Raw genomic sequence first — 18,970 nt, 5'->3', positions numbered from 1 at the left:
TTTATCGACGATTCATCGTCTCTCTGAATGTAGTAACTTTAGGATAGTTACACCCAGATAGATTTTTGACTAAAAATTTACCACTCTATCGAATTCTGATAGAAAATTTATAAATTTTACTAGATGACAGCACGGTACTTTCTAAACCAAACACGATTAATCCCTTTTACCGCCGTCAAAAGCAAACGAATTATTCACGCGTTTCGAATGCCTCGTGTTGCGATTCCACGCGCGTTTGGTATAATGCAGAATTCGTTAGATAAATTATTCGGAGGCAAACTCGCCGATCGCGGGGCAACGCGGGGTAGTGCACTTTCCCTTCCTATCGGAGGTGGAACATCAGAAAATCACGTCTCTGTCTCTCTAACCTCTGGTGCTTTTGCATGAACCTGCGGGCGCTGGCGACTCTGGGATCCGATCAAAGGGACTCGTCCGTAGCTGCGATTCTTTGAGACTCACTATACATGGGACACTCTCTGTCTTCGTGGAAAGAAAAGCCAGGATTTCGTAGACGCGTAGCACTTTTAATGAAACGCAAGCGCGGACGATCCCTGTCTGGCAATCCCCGAGCTTGCACGCGAGCACGACCGCGCACCTAACACACGTCACAAGACGAATGGTCTCTCGTATCGTCGGTGTAGCGTTAAAAAATAATAGCTGTGCCAGCGATGCTTTATCTCGTCGTCGTTACGAGACAGTCGCGTCCTGCATGCCCCCTGGCTTCCGTCTCAGACTAATTCCCGTGTCACGTGCGAACGTATGGCCGAAGTGTTGCGCCGTTTAATCCTGCGCGCTCTGGGGAAAGAGCGAAACGAACCAGCGATAGCCTGGAGAAATATGGAAGCACCGGCATAAGGAAATTTAAATTTTAGACAGGCAGAACGAACGGATCAAGTCAAACTAGACTGAAGAAAACTTCAAAGAGGAATACTTCATACATTTTCATAATAGAAATCGAAATATTTGATTCAATTTGCAAATTAAATTCAAATCAGTTCCTCCAGAGGATGGAACAGAGTTTAACCACCCACGAGAATTATTCTAACTAATCTCGGCAACAATATCCACTGATGTTTGACGGGAAATTGGAAGAGGGGCAGTTTTTCAACTGCAAACGAAAAGGGGAAGCGAGTTCGTCGCGTCGGACGACACCGGGTTTCGAGACGATTACTGGCTCCGCATCGGTCGGTGGGAACGCATTAACCGTGAATTCAATATTGACTCGGCAAACCTGCGTATCCATCGTCGTGTAATTAATTAATCGATCAATCGATTCCGCGGGACAATACTGTGATTGTCGCAATGACAATCGCATCCGCTTCCGCACGCCGGGTTTCTCTTTATAACGATCGACAGCTGCGCGCGCAGCGACGATCACCGACTTCCTCCCGCGATCGCCAGTTCCGTTCGAGAGGACAGTGTCGATATAAATTGATTGCAAGTATAATGGCGTCATTGTTCGGTTATCATTAGCGGCTTGGCTCGTCTACGACGTGACCCTTTCGACGTTCTTCTTCGCGGAGACGCTTGCCAATCGGAAACGAAGCCATTGTTCCCTGCTTCCAAGGACTGGACAGCATGCTCTCGAACAAATTGCGTTAAATTTTTAATTGAGGTAGTATTACTTTTATTACTTTTGCTCGTCTTAGACTTGAGGAGAGTTCAAGGAATAATAAGCTACTATGTCTATTACGTAGAGAAGTTTTTTATTTGTATCTTCAGTTTGCTCTATTTGTTAGAGATGACAAAAATTTGTTTCGACTAGAACGCAGGTACCCCTATTATAAACCTTCGAGATTAGCACCAGAATAATTTGTTTCTCCTCGAGAAGAAAAAAATTTCCCTAAACCAAACCGCAAGTAAACGTCTCTCCCAAGCAAACAGAAACAGAATCCACGTCATCGAGACTCGAGTAATTCATTATGACTGTCCAGCAACGTTGGGGTGACTGTAAAATTATTTTTCAATGGAGAACGGCGTCGTCTGGTCTAAATCGACGCGCAATTAATTACGTCTCGCGTCGAGCCACTCGAGGCGATCCCAAGGAGCCCGCTCCTTCCTATGAGATTTTCCCCGTCGAGAGCGAACCGGAAATCTCGAGCGTCGAAACGATGCGCCGTCGCCATTTCCATTTCCCAGGCGATCCCGCGCTACAGAGCTACGAGAGGGACGCGAAGGGGGGTTGCAGACCTGTTTTCTTTTTTATGCGCGCATAAATCACGCGGGGGAGCCCCGGGGCTTACGAACCGTTTCTCCCTTGCCCCTCGATTCACCCCGTGCCACTGCGGCTGACAACTAATTTCTCTTCCCGTCCGACTTTTTCCATAGCCGCGCCGCGGCCGATTTTCGCACGCCTCTTCCGACTATTTTCGCTCTTGCATACGATCGCCTCGCGCCCGTCTCCTGCTCGACCAGTCTTACCACCCTTAAGGAAGACGAACGACCAGTTTCTTTCTCCTTCTCGATGTAATCTTGTCAAACAAATATTCTACGAATTGCACCACGTTTAATTTTACGAAAATGAAAATCCAATTTTACGAAATAGAGGGAAATACAGGCGAGCTTCCCTTTTTTTTTTGTTACAAACACTGCGGGGATGTACTATGCGTGTACCAGAAGGGACGAGACACTGGAGCGTGTTTTATTTACTCTTTGGCGAGATATTCCGACGCGAACAAAACGGGACACCCGCATTACGATCCGCCAAACAAGTTGTACGCTCGTGGAACACCTCTGCGTAGTCAAGATCGCGCGAAACGCATGTGGGCTCGCGCAGGTGCGGATTTCCTTGGATTTCCGCGGTCGCGTTCGATCGTACGGGGAAACCGGAGCGTGAATTACGCAGCAGGAACAATTATCGAGGATTTCGAGTCGATGAAACGCAACAAGGCGGTGTCACGTCACGCTGTTTAATTGCTCGGGTGTTTATCCAAATGATATTCTCGTCTCAGTTAATGGGACACGGGAAACAGGTAGCTACTCGATCTCGCCATCGTGCTCGTTCCCTAGGTAACGTCTTATCCGTCGCTCGATTCGCGTTGCAATGAATCCAAGATGGACGCGTACGCATAATAAAATATTACCTTACTATAAATAATAACGGTCTTTTGACGTATCAAAATCGAACTATATTTAAAAAATATAAAGCTTTTTGAATTCACTGTGGAATGCTCTGTACGAACACTAGAAATAATATAAACGTTTGTTCTAAACTTCCAACATCCTGAAAAATGCAGTGGGGCAAGGGGTTGAGCGAGACGGGGAGAGATGGGAACATAGCGCATCGCTGCACCGTAAATACGAGGTCGACGAGGGAACAATTAAGGCAGGCGTGGAAAAACGATCGGCCGACAAGACCGTCGTCGCGAGCGTTTCGCTCGTTCTCCTGGCCCCCGACTCGCTTTTGGCTACGGCGCCGCAATTGCTGAAGAAGCGTAGCAGCCGGAGAAGAATGGACGAAGAAAATAAATAAACGTTCACGGGAAAATGTGCTAATGCCCGAGGGCGGGGGTGCAACGGAGCGGCGGGTAACGAGGCGAGTTTTTCTTCCTGGTTCGTCGCGCTTCTCTATTTTCGAAAGGGGTCGAGAGACGAGAGGGCCACCAGAAGGGGATGGTTGTGGCTCGGAGACCAGCGGACGGGACCGTTTGGGAAGGGTGGACGTTTCAGCCGCGTGTAGCGTAATTTAATGAAATAAATGGAGACGGAAGTCAAGTACCAGGACAGAGGGTACGAAAAGAACCGAGTCCCGAAGTGGTGGGTGGAAAATGGGAAAGGGGGAGCCTAAGTATATCGTAGCGCGTCGACTGATGTGAAAAATGATCATTTGTCAAATTCGGGGTTTGTTACCTTGTCATGGGTGAAGTGAATTGCGTGGAAAAATTCCTGTTGTGTCTTGATGAACGTATCAAGTGACACGGAATATTTCGATTCGATACGTTGCGTGCTTTTCTTTTAAGAAAATTCGAAATATTGAATGATTTTCAAAGTCAGAGACGAGGAGAACTTTGAAAAGCTCCCAACTCTTTCCATTTTCGACGACAATATTTTTATCTACATCCAATTTCTGTGACTTCGAGGCTCTAAAATAGACTCTCGAGCCAGGAAAATTTGTTTCCTCCGACAAATTGAAAAATAATAGTAAAGAATAGCCCCAGTTTGGAGCAGGAAGACTATGGCTCGTGGCTCGCGCGATGCCCCATACGTGCCCCTAGAAAAGAAGAAGCAAAGTCCACTTGGAATTTAATTTCTCTTGGCGTTTCCGGTTAGAAAGACATTTCACGCAGAGAAACCTGACTCCTGATCCCCGTCCCGTCGCCACCCTCTCGAGGAACCCTCTCCGAAGAAGAGTGTACGAAAGTTGGCCGCAACCTGGCAGGTTTCCCATCCTGCCGTGGTCCAAGCCGAATATTTTTCTTCCTTAGTGCTCGCTAGACAACGTCCTCGTCGTCCCTCGTCCGCGGTGAAAATAAAAACCTTAGGACCAGGCGACTTTGCGGCGTCCTTTTTTCCCCCAACGAACCATCCCTGTGGCGTCCCGACGCCACGAGGTTAATTATTTCCACTGGTGGCGTAAACAAGAAGCAAATGCAAATCCCGGACTCTGGGCATTCCTTGGGAAGTGGAGGTTGTTGTTCCGAGTGCGAGTTAGTAATTAGGTTTCTTTCCGAGGAGGGGTTGGGGGATAGAAATTTCATTTCGCTCGCTCGGAGTCAAGGGTCGCGTTCGACGTTCAGGTTGGGGGCGAGAACAATGCTAGCTGAGGTTGCTGAAAAGAACAACTTCGCTTTAAGAAACTAAGACTTTTGAGATTCACGAAACACTTTTCGTTAGGGCAAATAGTAATTACATATATTTCTTAGAATAGAAGTACTTCGGTTGTTACATTTGAGGAGAGATCGTGTCTTTTATGCTGAAAATAGATATCTTTATAGTAGGTGACCGTACAGATCAAGTAGTAAAGCTTGCTGTACAACGACCAGAAATCCCAAAGCTTTAAAGTCTACGATTTCTCGTGTCTAAAAATCCCTGAAGCTCATCCTTTTTCCCAACGCACTCCAATCAGCAGCACGATGATTGTAATAACTTACCCCCGGTCCAAAAAATAAAAAGCAACGGATTCGTGCGGCGAGGAAGCAATTTTCCGCTCCGAATGTACCGCAGCCTGCGCGGCGCCGAAAGTCCCGGATAATTCGCAATTAACAGGGAAACGTCAGAGCGTGCAAGGAGAACATCTTTCCGCGGGAACTCGGAGACGCATAAAAGAAGGACGGGTTCTTGTTAATATGCAGATCGGTTCGCGTTCGATCTTCGGGTGGGAGTTCTTTCCTGTATGTATAAGGACGAAATCTTGTTACGGGGAGTTTTAAGGCGGAATTAATTTCAGTTCGACGTCGGAACGTTAAGTCCGCGGATATAAGCGACGTAATCAAGTTTTTCGCTGGGAAACTTGTCCGAAACTTGTCCAACGAGCACCTTTCTCGCTGTACAATTTAAATTTTCCTAGTAATCGGGCATAATCCGGTACAAAACATCGCGTGGCGCTTCGGAGGACGCCTTACGACCCCTCTCGGGGGTGGCGGAAGCGCGAGATAATCGAAAGTTCACAACTTGCGAAGCAATTAAGAATTCCCATTAGAATAGCAAATAATTAGACAATTATTGGAATTTTTTAAATGAAAAGTTCAAAGTCTAGAAACGAGGACCTTTGGGGTCTTATCTGTTGACTCGTGAGTTGTATCGCCTGAATTTTCATCCGTGGAAAGTTTTATTAGTCGCTTTTGTGCTCGATGCTAGAGATTTTGTTCGGATTAACTCCTTACGTAATCATTTTGTTAGTTTAGAAATTTATTATATAGAAACACAGGCCTACAGAGTTGGTAGTCCTTATCGACATTTGTAAAACTGACCTCGTGAATAAATGTTTACCTCTGAAATGTAACTTTTCCTGCGAGAGTTAAAGTTACAGTTTGTTTATGAAGTCTTTGAATGATCGACTTCGAACAGGGCAACTTTGCAGTCGTCGATGCGACGCTTTGAGAAACGCCGCCATCTCGCGTTATCGATTCCACGTTAGCCAGTTAACCAATAGTTGGCTTAAAAATAGGACAGCTTAAAAATAGAAGACCACCCCCGCGTGGCCAGCTTTACATTACATAAACCATCCCGCGGGCAAGGTTCATCCAGCGTACGTGGGATTTGTTTGGCGCCTGGCGTCGTTGGCCCAAAGCTATTCGTCATCTTCTTTCCTTCCGTGCACGTAGAGCTGCAGGACGTCCCCTCCCACGCAACCCTACGCGGATATCCGTAGAACTCGATATCCAAACAGATTTGCCATCATGTTTTTACGTTCACGTTTACACCCTGTATTTCCGAGGAGAATTTCGGTAGATAAAAATGTTATACATCGTAGATATAGCAAAGGTAGATGCTTTGAATAATATTTTTATGAATTTTTATGAAAGTATTTTGATCAGTTTGAAAAGTATAATTATCCTCGTAACAGGCTACTAGAATTTTTGAGTCGTAGGTGTAGATTTCTGTTATTCTAATGGTTAGATGAAGATTAGAATGGTTAGACAAATGTCAGTATCGCTATCGCTGTAGATTGAGTATCGAAAATCTTCTCACAAGGAACATATTGGTTCAGGTTATACCAACACGTGGCCGATGTGTACACCAATTTAGTATGCATCTTTGCTTATGATTGATGTATTAATAATTCTCGAACTTTGATTAGTTGGAAGACATCACCATATATAGCCAGGAAATTCAAGGAAGTTAAGGATTATCATATTTTCCCTCAGATACCAAACATGAGAATTAGTTTTTATTATTTTCATCCCAAAATCAACGACCAGCAATTTCAATTTATATTTTTCCTCGATAGAAATTTCTCAGAGCCAGCGATCGAACCAACTTCCTTCGATTCGATTTCAGTGCACATCGTGGGTGAAGGGCGATACATTATACACGCGATACATTGATTATAAATAGACCGTCCTTCTCGTAGAATGAAATACTGAAAATCGTGCGGAGATAGATCACCCCCTACCCCCTACCCACCCTGGCCTCTGGCAGCATGTCAGAGACTCCCGCGACTCTAAATCGTTCCCAGCGACGCAGAGGCGTGTTACTCGTACGGGGTTAGGAGGTCTACATGCATAATGCAGAGCGCGCGGAGGCCGAGCTGACCTACTCAACTGTGTCAGGGTTAACCCTCCTACCCTCTCTCCGTCGACGCTCGATTCCACGTGCGAATTCCAACCTGGAGTCCCCTCGCATGTCCCCTTCCCACCCAACACATTCACACACACACACACCTTAGCAGTACGTTTCTGTTTTTCCTGCAACACGAGTTCAGGGCTTCCGCGGCTCGTTATGTTCGCTAATTGGCGGCTTCGTCCTCCCTTTTCCAGCATTGTTGTTATTAATGCCACCCACTCGAAATGGGGGCCGCCTAACATGATAATTAGCGGGACCTGAACCGCGAATCCCTTTTCATCGATGCTTCCGCTTGAAATCGAGATTCCAGGCCAGAAACTCGTCGATGATCTATTCTGGGTGAGTGATCTCTACGTGTGAATCTCGTGGTGGAAAGCCACGGAAATGTCGGTGTCACCCTCGATAGGGCTGACGAACGAGAGGTATCGCGTTCGAAGTGGAGTGCGTAGATGTTTGGTCAGACTTGAAACTTCAGGCTGGCGACGCTGTTTATAGAGGTATATAGGCAAATTGATACATAGGACGTTTACGACTTGAATTTTTTGGGACTACTTTAAGCAACATATTGAATCTAACGTTCCGTGTGCATCGTGAAAATAATATTAAAAGTGTACCGAATGTCTAATTAGATTGAGGGCGAACGTACAAAGTACTAATTAGGTTGTTACGATGTACAATGGTGGACAAAGTTACTGTTTGTAGGGGGAACAGTGTAGAAAAATATTTCATTTGAACAAAAAGAGCTTCGAGGATGTTTGCAGACTTCTCTCTTTATCCGAGATTTTTTCGTATTATTTGCTGGTTTTGTATTCAAAATTTGCCCCAGGTGAGCCATACGTACAATTGTGACCGCGTGCAAATTCATGTATTAATTTATTAATACAGTTCGTAACGTATGAATAAATTGATACATAAATAAACAAATTACAAAATTTGCATAATCACAAAATGATAATTCGTAGATAAATTACTAAATTACACATTCAATAACATTCGTCCGTCACAAATACGTAATTTGTTCTTCCATCATTTTTAAAAACTATCAAAATGAAACCGAGAATTGCTATTTAATTACGCAATTAAGCCATCGTTTGTGGCAAGATACTCCAGCAAAGTAAGCGTATGTAACCGTGATAAATTAATCTAGACGATGAGGCTGTGCCGTAATCGAGTGGAAGATGTAATGGAATTCATTGGGAAACTTGGGTTACCGTTGTTGTCGTTTCACAACACTTGTCCTCCTTGTATTGCAAACCCTTTCGAAGGTACTTGGTGTATTAGTTCCTCCCTGTGTCGTTGCGTTAATTGTTCTCCAGCCAGGGCTGTGTTCTCGTAATAAGTTAGCGCGGAATCGACGAAGTTGCGGCGTTAACCGAGAGAGTTTCGCGAAATTCCGCTCGTTTAATTAGACTGCACCCCGTTTCCTGGAAGGGCACGGAAGAATAGACCGAATGTAAAGCTTTGCAAAGAAAGTGAACATTGGAGAGGAAAGAAAATGTATTCGAAACATGTGTGGAACAAATATTTTTAGTGCATTTGACGTAAGAATAGTCCCAAAGACAACTTATATCCAGTCTTAAGAAAAATTTGTATTTCTATCGCTCAGTCTCGATTCTTGAACTAAAATCGCCACCTCTCCTCGATATAACACCACCAACAGGCCCAACTAGTGGTGTTATATCAAGGGAACGCTGCTTTATGGAATATTTTCAGCGAGAACAATTCCAATTACAGAAAATTGGGGAACTAGTATCGATCTGCCGTTGTCGAGAAAACGCTCGGGGTAGAAGTTGCCGCGAAAATAGTGAGTTTCGCGAAACCATCGCCGGAACAATTTCCCTGGTCTTTCTTCTCGCTTCCGAGCGAACTCGCGGCAACTCTATCGAGTTCAGTCGGTCGATTCTCGAAAGAACTCCGCCTCACCTTCCTCCCGAGCACGTTAATGAATTTCCACGCGGAACATATAGACCTACGCGAACAAGACGAAGGGGTGGGTGGGTAGAGGGCGAAGATGGGCAGAAAGTTTTGAATGTCAGGACATTGAAACAAAGCGTCGAGGTAAATATCGAGCGTCCGTCGAAAGTTAGTAGCGTTCTCTGTGTTCTCGAAACTGTTGGGTCTCGATTTTCCGACGGCGGGATTTCCCTCGCTTCGCCTTCAAATTGCCCGATTAATATTAACGCCGAGCGATCCTGTCGGCGGGGGTAATTTGCACTTAAATTCGACGCGGAGGAGCGCGATCTAGGAAAGGCGAGCAGCTTGTAAGTCGCCACGGATTTTCTGATACAGGATATTCATTGAAACCTAAAGTTCTTTAATCCGTGGCAGGAATTATTATGAAAAAGAATGCCTTGTTCGTAACTATAGAATTTATTCTTCTAAATCTTCTTCAATTTTCAAAAAAGTATCAGCAAAGGATTCATGAGGTTTTCTCGAGAAAAACGAGTTCAAACATGACCCCATTCGGACTAGTTTTAATTACAGCTTTTTCACAGCTTACTAAAAAATTCTGCAAATAACCTGAAATGAAAAGGAGTCCGAATGTGGTCGTGTTTTGTACTCATTTTAACCCGGAAAACCTCGCGAATGATACTATGACATTTTCATGAAGATATGTTTAATCCACTTCGAACAAATACATAAAATTTTACCAGAACCGTTCCAATTCGCGCGGCATTCGTTCCCATCGCTGCTCGCGCCTCGTTAACATTTCACTCGTTTCGGTTAGCTTGGAGTTCCGCTCGATCTCCGGAGGACACGAGAGAGCCTCCTGTAAATATATGAACCTTCATCCCTCGAGCGAAAGAACCGAGACTGAGGGTACGCTCCCGCTCACCAGAGCGATGAATTATCAAAATTTCCGCAACACGTGCCGCATGCGGCTTCCGTTCTTGCATCCGTTTACTCGTTCCTTCTCCCGAACTCGCGCGCATGGAAAGCGATTCTCCACCCTTGGGAGAACTCTGGCTACCTCCCGATGACGCTTTATTTCCTCAGTCCGTGTCATCCTCTCGTCCGGGGAACCGCGACATGAATCATCGAAACTCATTCTTCGACCGCTGAAAACGAGGCCCTCGTCTGTCAGTTGACAAGTTCCTCGGCGAAAGCTTCCTGCGTTCTCTTGGGAGGCTGGAAACTCGAGGGGTATGAATCCCTCGAGGGTTGGACTGACGTTTCGTACGTTGACGGAGTTCATCTTGGTTCACAAACGACCCTAATCCTTGAAGAATTCGGTCGGGATAATCGAGTCTGATAATGTATTTGTGAAAATGAATTTTAATGGAAAAATAGGATGCTCTATTAACAGGAGCAACATTAGGTTCTCGAAAGAAAAGTTTCGTGGTTTAATTTGAATTTTCAATCTGATACATTAGGTTGCACCAAGAAGTTTCATAAAACATAAAACATTTGGAAAAGAAACTTTTGGAACAATTTAACACAATCTGTTAGTAACGCATCATCTCTCAATTTGAAAATGTTAAAGATTCCAGTAAATATGAGGACCTGTAAATCTCCTTGAGAACAGATGCACTCACGCGGTTGACAACATTTTGTCCTTTCTGAATGCGACGCGCAACAATCGACGATAAAACGTCGTTAAACCTGCGTGGTCGTAGCGCAGAATTCAAACATTACAAATAAAAAAAAAAAATAAAAAAAAGAACGGTACTTGACGTGCGCGCCAACCTAATAGAACGAGAGGAGACAAAAGAGCTCGTGAACTGGGTAAAATAAAAACAGTCACCTGACCTACATGGGCGGTTCGTAGGTGTAAACGCGGAGCGTTCGCGCGAGTGAGTGCGACTTATTCCGCCGAGGCTCGAAGCCGCCGACGCCGACGTATCCTAGCGGAGGGAAGCTTGTTTTTCCTCTTTCCCATCTTTCGTCTCCGGTTCGTAAATCGGAAAACCAGAGTTGCGCCAGGCTACGAGAAAATAGGTGGGCTCGGCCTACTCTCCTCGAAAGTGCCATTCAGCCCAGTAATTTATCCCAGTTTCGTTGCATTCCGTCTCGCAACTTTTGCGTGCTTTAGGTAAACAAAATTCGATGCAAACTATCGCGATGGTTATTTGAAAGGAATTAGTAAAGGATATCTAGTTGGTACTGATGGCAAATGGAGAATGAAGGGAATGAAAAGAAAACATTTTCTTAAAATCCTCAGCATTCCTATATGAAGCTTTATTTTCAAAAATTCATATACATGGCGATAGTATCACTCCTATGCTTACCAAAAATTTCTATTTTGTTCAACGCCATTAAGACAAGTAGAAAGCTACTGGAGAAAGCCTTCCTCGAGTAACTCTTCTCCTAAATGGGGCACCCTGTAGCGGGCGCGACATCCGCGGAATCGAGATATCGAACGAGTCCTCCGCGGCTCAAAGGGGGAGAATAATATTGAAATCGTTTGTGATGTCGTGGTTGGGAGCACGACGTCTGCGACGCCGGCCGGCGACGACGCCGTTCGTCGCCGCAAGTAGGCCAGCTCGAAATAGAAACCGTCAACTGGGGCAGTCAATGGCCAACGTACGATCGTCACGGCACGTTTCCCGAGTTTCCTTGCTCCTTCGACTATTTTCTTTCCCCGTTCTTCTTCTATTTTTTCTCTTCCCTCTGTGTGTGTGTGTGTGTGTGTGTGTTTGTTTGTGTGTTTGTGTGTTTTCTACCCTCGTACAGGCTGCCAAACGCGCGCCAGTAGAATGGCCCCGTTCCGTGCCAGACATGAGTAGATCCGTCGTTTCTGCGAACGATTTCTTGCCTCTCGACGCAGGCCCGATAAGTATCGGTTGACGAAGCGACGACGCGACGAGAATGGAACACGAAATGGGAACGATCGTCGTGGAAATATTTTCCCCGTCTCTCGGCGTTGCCAATTTTCCCGGTCGACTCGCTACGCCTCTGACGATCGACTATCAGAAACGGACGAGTGATGGCTGAATGCTAGAATGGTGCTTGACTCCTGAGGAAACTTTTTGTTAGACCACCTAGTTAGAGAGGAAGAGAATTTCTGCATTAGAAATAATAGATTTTCCATCTATTGTTGCAGATATACTGCCCTAATTAATATAAACCATCTTTTTCTATCTAAAAGAGGGAACTGCCCTTTAGAAAAATCATGCAGAAAATTGAAATTCGTCTGCTTCTATCTGCGTCTTCGATCAGTAATTTTCTGGGAAGGGGGAGCAACGAAACGTTTCGAAAAGCAACCGTTTTATTCTCCGTTTCGCGCAAAACGCGCGGAAACAATGCCCTGAGACCGATCGAGGAAGCTCTTCCATTCTCGTCGAATGCGTCGACCCATTGCACGATGCCTCCCTATCTGTATCAGACTTTACTGTCGCTGCATAACGACGATCATCGATCGCTGGTAACGAAATTGTTTCGTCGATCGAACGATCGTTTACGCTCGAGTTCCTTAATTCTCCGCAATGGCTATCGGCGATCGATGATCCTTCTTGCATGGCACGCGTTTCGCATGGAAACTTTTCATGGATATTGCGAAAGATTCTCCAAGAGGAGCTTCAGAATTTTGTTCGTTAACACAATCCTGGGGATCCTTTTGGAAAATCTTTTTGGAGAATACAGACTTTCAGTCTTAATCGAGTGTCCATTAACAGCTAAGAAACTCCAAAAACAAAGTCTGTCCAGTCGATTAATTTTCCACCGAAAGGATAAAAATGTTTTAAAGCGGACGCTCGATTAGATGAAATTTGTCTTTTTTGGTGTATTCTTTCTCAGCTTCCCAACAGCCTCTTTCGCCCATGCACGTACCCGGGGATTACTATTTCATCGGAGCCCTTTGTTCGCCGTAGCAGAGTCTTGCATGGAGAATGCCAGTTGTCGTGGCGTCCTCCTGACCAGGGCGAACGTAACGAGCATGAAAGTTTCAGAGAAATCCTCCTCGGGCGCGTCGTTGGATTACAGAGAGGAAGGACACTTGTGCTCGTTACGTTCGCAAAGGACCATGCCTATCTGGACCGAGTCGCGGCCAATCGTAGATCGTTCTCCCGCTCTTCACACACGCTGCATCTCCTGTCTTCGTCATTTGTCATTTCATTACCCCCTAACGGCTGGTGCGAGCGAGTATTTAGATATCTACTTGACATTTGATCGCGAGCCAGGCGAGTCGATCGTGATCTCTCGAGAGAGAAATTTCAAGTTTTCGCGCAGCACCTAGCTTTTCTGTGTGTCAGAACCTCCGATACTGTACGATCGTCTAGTAAACGAGGTACCATTAGACCAGAAATGTTCAAGGTCAGCGTATCGCCACCAAATCTAGCACACGATCGAAGAATACGCCTTTGAAATCGTAGCTTCGCTCGAGCTCCCAAAAGAACGTGTCTCGCACCAGTACGTGCCCGTTTATGGCGATCCCTCGTTTATGTTGCGTGTTGGTGTTGGTGCAAGGGGCAGGAGATACCGATATACATATGGTACGAGTCGTATCCGACCCACAGTGGCGAGGGTTACGAAGGTCGAGTCTCGAAGGTGAGCCCCAATTCACCGTACGGCGTGGCGAGCCTCAACCTGACCGACATCCGCGAGACCGATCAAGGATGGTACGAGTGCAAGGTCGTCTTCCTCAACAGGTCGCCCAACAGTCACAAGAATGGTACCTGGTTTCACCTGGACGTCCATGGTGAGTACCTTTCGATCCCTATTAACGCCACGTTCATTTTCAACCGCTACATTTCCAACGACATTTACAAAGACAATTTTGATAACCCCTTCGTGCCACTTTCAAACAATTTATACTACATTTAATACAAAATAATGTATTCTAAATTATCACCACTTTGAAATTGATCGTTTAATTCATACTATTATCACTAGACCGATGTTTATGGAAAAATATGAATTTGCTTAAACGTCAACAGTCTTATTACGACAGTATCAGCTCTGTGCCCATCAAAGATCATTCTTTAAATTCTGCCACATCATCCTCAGCACATGTAGCGTAATTTTCAAATGCATAGAATAGTATATAATTCAATAATCGTAATCAATCAATTTACATTAAATTTTCAAATAATTATTTTCTATCAATTCCGTTATGCTTACAAAACAGGCTGGTTAACAAAAGATAATCACTGCGCGTCCACGAAGGGGTTAAGGGGCGCTCCTTCTCGAATCGAAAGTTCTATCAGTTTCGTGACTCGTAGTTACGTCGCGTTCAATCGTACCTCGAAGCGTCTCATTAATATTACCTAGAAGCTTAAGAAGATTTTACGGCCACGACGACTAGCGCACTTTTACGGCGGCTGTAACGCGGGCAGGAACTTGCAGAGTTGGCGAACGTTACCGACCCTCTTCCTTTCCTCGCCCATTTCGCGAGGACCAGTAAATTTTTTATACCCTCGAAGAAACGCACGTCGAAACGATGGACGCGAATAACATGAGGCAGTGTTTCTCTACCCTTGTAAAAAAAAAAAAATAAAAAATATACCGTAGAATCTAAGGAATGATTTTATGGGTCAAAGTACGATCAAAGTGGAAAATGGTGGAATTGCGTTCAAGACTATGTGTAATTTCAAAGTAAATTTAATTGAACAAAGGATATTTACAAAGAAGGAGGGGGTGCTTGAAGGCCTCCGTCCAATAATTTTAACAACAGGCTGATATTTGAGAAGCACTGCTACCGAGGAGAATATCCGTTAAGCGGCGCTGATAAAAGAGAAACGAAAAGAGAAAACGACGTTAAAGGAAGTGGAAAGGGAAACTAAGGAAAAACAGTGAAACGTAGGTGTCGTTCCCGGGTGAATTCGATTCAATTCTTTCGTCGAGCGACGCGATAAAGTTTTACGCGTTACGTAGACGCGACGCTCGACGACGTCGTCGACGACGCGAGGTCGCTGAACCGAGCGATAGGGAACCAGAGGAGCGGAGAGAAATGGTGGCGCTGAGAAAGGAAAACTTATTGCCGCGTTTTGTTCGGCCATAAACGACGGCGGGAACGGGCCGCGGGGGTAGAGAAACATTTAGACGGGCTTAGGAAATTCCTCGGTCCCCCACCCCCACCCCCACCCCTCTCCTCTCGTCGACGCCTCCTACGACGCGTTCCTCGTTCCCAGCCGAGTGGGCGTCGTTCCTCGTCGACGCTTGTCTACGCTTGTCTACGTCGAGCCCACGGCCACACTCGACGCCCGTCGACGTCGACGCGGATGACGCGGGGAAACGTCAGCGACGACGTTTGCGACGACTGAGGATTTGCCAGCGGCGTCAAAGAGAGAACCACTCGGCCAGCGAAAGCGTTCAGAGGCTCCCTTTGTACTTTTCAAGTCGTCTCTGTCCGCTCGTTTGCTCGCGTTACACCCCGTAAACTGTTGCCCCTGCTTCCGCTACCCCACCCCACCCCGCCCCTTCCCGCCCCTCGTGTTTTCGCCCACGGCTCTTTGTCTGCCTAGTTTCTTCCGATCCCCACTTCTCCGCGCGTGTCCGCGAAAAGCTGTTACATGTACCTTGCAATCGACGAATTATTAATCTGGTTCGTTTGCTCGATCGACCCCCGGGCAACCCTGTCGCGGAGAAGAGTTGCGAAAATCGTTCCACTCGAAGTCTTTCTAGGATGAGAGATATTCGTGATTTTTATTTATCGAGTTATAGAGAATTTTAATGTATAAATGAGGTTAAAGCTCGGTCGGTAGTGTGCTCGATCTCAAATGCAACGTTTAGTAAGATAGATTTTGTCGATGAGACTCGGCAATACAGAATCCTCTAATCGATAAAGTTATTCATGAAAATGCAGTAGGTGCACTAATACGCAACTCTCCTCTATAGAACGTTCGGCAAATAGTTTTCGAGTCCTTCGTCTCGTGAAAAATGATTTCTGCCATCGAGAATCGCGATCAGCACCGATTTCTCTCGGATCGCGAAGCCATAAAGCGGTTTTTTAAAGTGGTCGAGAGACCTCGTTGACGCTGCGGTAATAGTCCGGGTGAATTTTCTTGTCTCCCAGCGTAGATTCGCTTTTCTTTCCCTTCTTTATTCTCTGTTCGCGAATACACCGCGACGAGCGACGCTTTGCGCGGCGAAAATGGACCAGCCTTTGTGCGCCGCGGCGGTCGTCGAAGTCGTTGAAGGGCCAGGCGTGATTCCTACCGAATGGGAAACTCCTCGAAGATAAAAACGTTCGAAGAGCTCCGGCAGAAGCGTTTTCTGAGCTGTTCGCGATTCGAGGGTTTGATTGTTCCCTTAATGCCGTTTTCACGGAGTTAATGCATCGTCTCAACGCTGTCGCGGCATCTTCTTCGACCGTTCGACGACCCGCCGTTAAAAGAATACCGCGCTCTCATCGGAGATGGCCGTCGTTGGATTTTTAAGGTTGAGGGAAATCTCATCATGCACTGTCATTTTCATCCTTCAACACGAAATCTACGAGCTATTTTTCCGCCACTGTCATATTCGCATTATTTATTCGCTTGAAAAATTGTTCAATTTATCGCAATGCATGACGATGTGTCAAATTTAATACCCAGGATAAATTTCAAATGCATTTGTACGATTTGAGTGTCGACGCTTTAATTGAATTTTACAACTTGGAAAACAATTGGAAAATGTTCTCGAAAGTAATTGTTTAAATTGTGACAAATTAACAGAAATATGTGAAATGTATTCTTAAAAAATACTTGCAATTCGACTAACTTGAAAACCTTGAAAATTAAATACAAATTGCAAGTGCTTGATCCTCGGTAAACCTATTGTGTAACCTACTTGACTCCTGACAAAAATATACATTATACTTACGGACACGGTATTGCGTGAAATATTAAAGAACAAAATACAATGAATCTTCAAATATCTAGATTACGTATATTTCCTCAGAGTCAGATGGTTATAGGTTGAAAATAACAGTGTGTATTGAAATGCATTTAACCTTAAATACGCATCCACGTGAAATAAAGAGCAGAAGTTGCTACACTGTGAATCGAAATCACGTGTTGAAATACCTTCGAGCATAATTTCACGTGTGATGGGGGTGGGACGGGGCTCTAACCTCGATCGAGCGGTTCCTGCTGGTCTATCCTCTTTGGACCGATCCTCTTTCAATTTCACTAGATTCGTTCGTGGCGTCGAGAACCGCACGAGGGGATAAGAACGCGTGGTTTGTTTCCGCAGCACCGCCAAAGTTCAGCATCACGCCGGAGGAGATGATCTACGTGAACGTGGGCGACGCGATAATATTGAACTGCCAGGCTGAGGGCACGCCAACGCCTGAAATCCTCTGGTACAAGGACGCGAATCCAGTCGAGCCGTCGAGCACCATTGGGATATTCAACGACGGCACCGAGCTCAGGATCTCGACGATCAAGAACGAGGACATCGGGGATTACACGTGCATCGCCCGTAACGGAGAGGGACAGATCAGTCACACTGCGCGTGTTATTATCGCTGGTGAGTACGACACTGTCTTACCTCGAGTCTCCGATCCAGACTCCAATCCAGAGAGCTGTATAAATCATTATATTTCATTATTCTAGCTTTCAAAGAGGTATTGTAGTCTGTCGATAAGATTTGGTAACGTAGAACACCCGTTCGGTATAGTAGATCGCACTGCTGATAACGGAGAATGCTCCGTCGATATATCCTTCGATCAAGCAGGGTTCTACAATGCCGAATCCTATCGACAGAATACATTACCTCATTGATACAATAATCCTATTGCTTAGGAACACGATAATACTTTGATAGAGCAATAAACGTTAGGATAGGAAGAAAGAAGGGGTATTAAAAGATAAAACTGAAAGGAGAATGAACTAAATTGTTTTATCCCGGTGTTTTTAAGCGAGAAATAACCTATACGTTCATGTTTAAGTTATCAGGTCTTGTTGAACGTTACCCTCTGACAGAAAAGCGTTACCAGCACGATGCGATGCATTCGCATAATCCCTAAAAAGCCCCATAACGCCGCTTTCGTTTCGGAAACGTGCTAATCGGCCAGACAATGCAACTGCAAACGTGACAGCCGTGAGTCTGTCGGCTGGAACGAAGATTAACCCATTGGAGGATCGTAATAACGCCTCGTCGTCCCTTTGAAGCTGTATCATAATCTTTACAACAGTGGTTGCCAACTACAAAAGACGTAATAGAGCTGCTATACAATGCCATCGTTTTTGGTCATTTACTTCCTACAAAAGTCTCCGAGTTAGTATACTAAAAGCTGATAATAGCGTGGATTAAACAAAACACATTCAAAGTAAATCATGCTTTCGTGTTGGCATATAAAATATTCGATTCTTTAATTTTTTATTGTATTCCTTTTTGGTAATATATTGGGTTTAAATTTGATCTATGACTATTATGAATATTTTTGATATTAATTTAAAAATATTGTCACGAGTATAAAATCGTGGCGAAGCTCAACATTTTCCTTTAATGTTAAACTACATATTTTCGTTAAAATTTATTAAATCTACCGAAACAACTTAGCCACCGTTCTCTACACGCCCTCGTATCGATTTAGCGACAGGCAACCAGTTTGAACCTTCCACCCTGCCTCAATATAATACAATGCCCCTGTATTGACATTTTATTTCTGCCTTCTTTTTACAATAATACGGTTGAATAAAGTCGTTAAATAACTGCAGACCGAAAAATAAAAATATTGCAATCACCCTATCTTCTTGAATACGGTACTCGATGCAGCCATATATATTCTTAAATACAAACTTCAACTCAAGCTCATAAAATAATAAAATGAACCTAGCATTTCAATTTTTATTTAACTTAACGTAACGCAATATTCATCAAA

General features: G+C 44.9%; 1 protein-coding gene across 1 annotated transcript in view; it reads left to right on the top strand.

Annotated features, from left to right (window-relative positions):
* The window catches only part of LOC128889819 (protein turtle), a 66,014-nt gene that overhangs the window by 11,669 nt on the left and 35,375 nt on the right, over positions 1 to 18,970 (top strand). Inside the window, exons 4-5 of the mRNA XM_054147823.1 lie at positions 13,630 to 13,861; positions 17,278 to 17,613. Coding sequence (XP_054003798.1) covers positions 13,630 to 13,861; positions 17,278 to 17,613 — 568 coding nt within the window. The remainder of the gene's footprint in view (positions 1 to 13,629; positions 13,862 to 17,277; positions 17,614 to 18,970) is intronic.

This window comes from Hylaeus anthracinus, unplaced genomic scaffold (assembly GCF_026225885.1).
Source record: "Hylaeus anthracinus isolate JK02 unplaced genomic scaffold, UHH_iyHylAnth1.0_haploid 11997, whole genome shotgun sequence".
NCBI classification, from domain to species: domain Eukaryota; kingdom Metazoa; phylum Arthropoda; class Insecta; order Hymenoptera; family Colletidae; genus Hylaeus; species Hylaeus anthracinus.
This window is presented reverse-complemented; position numbering and strand designations above follow the sequence as displayed.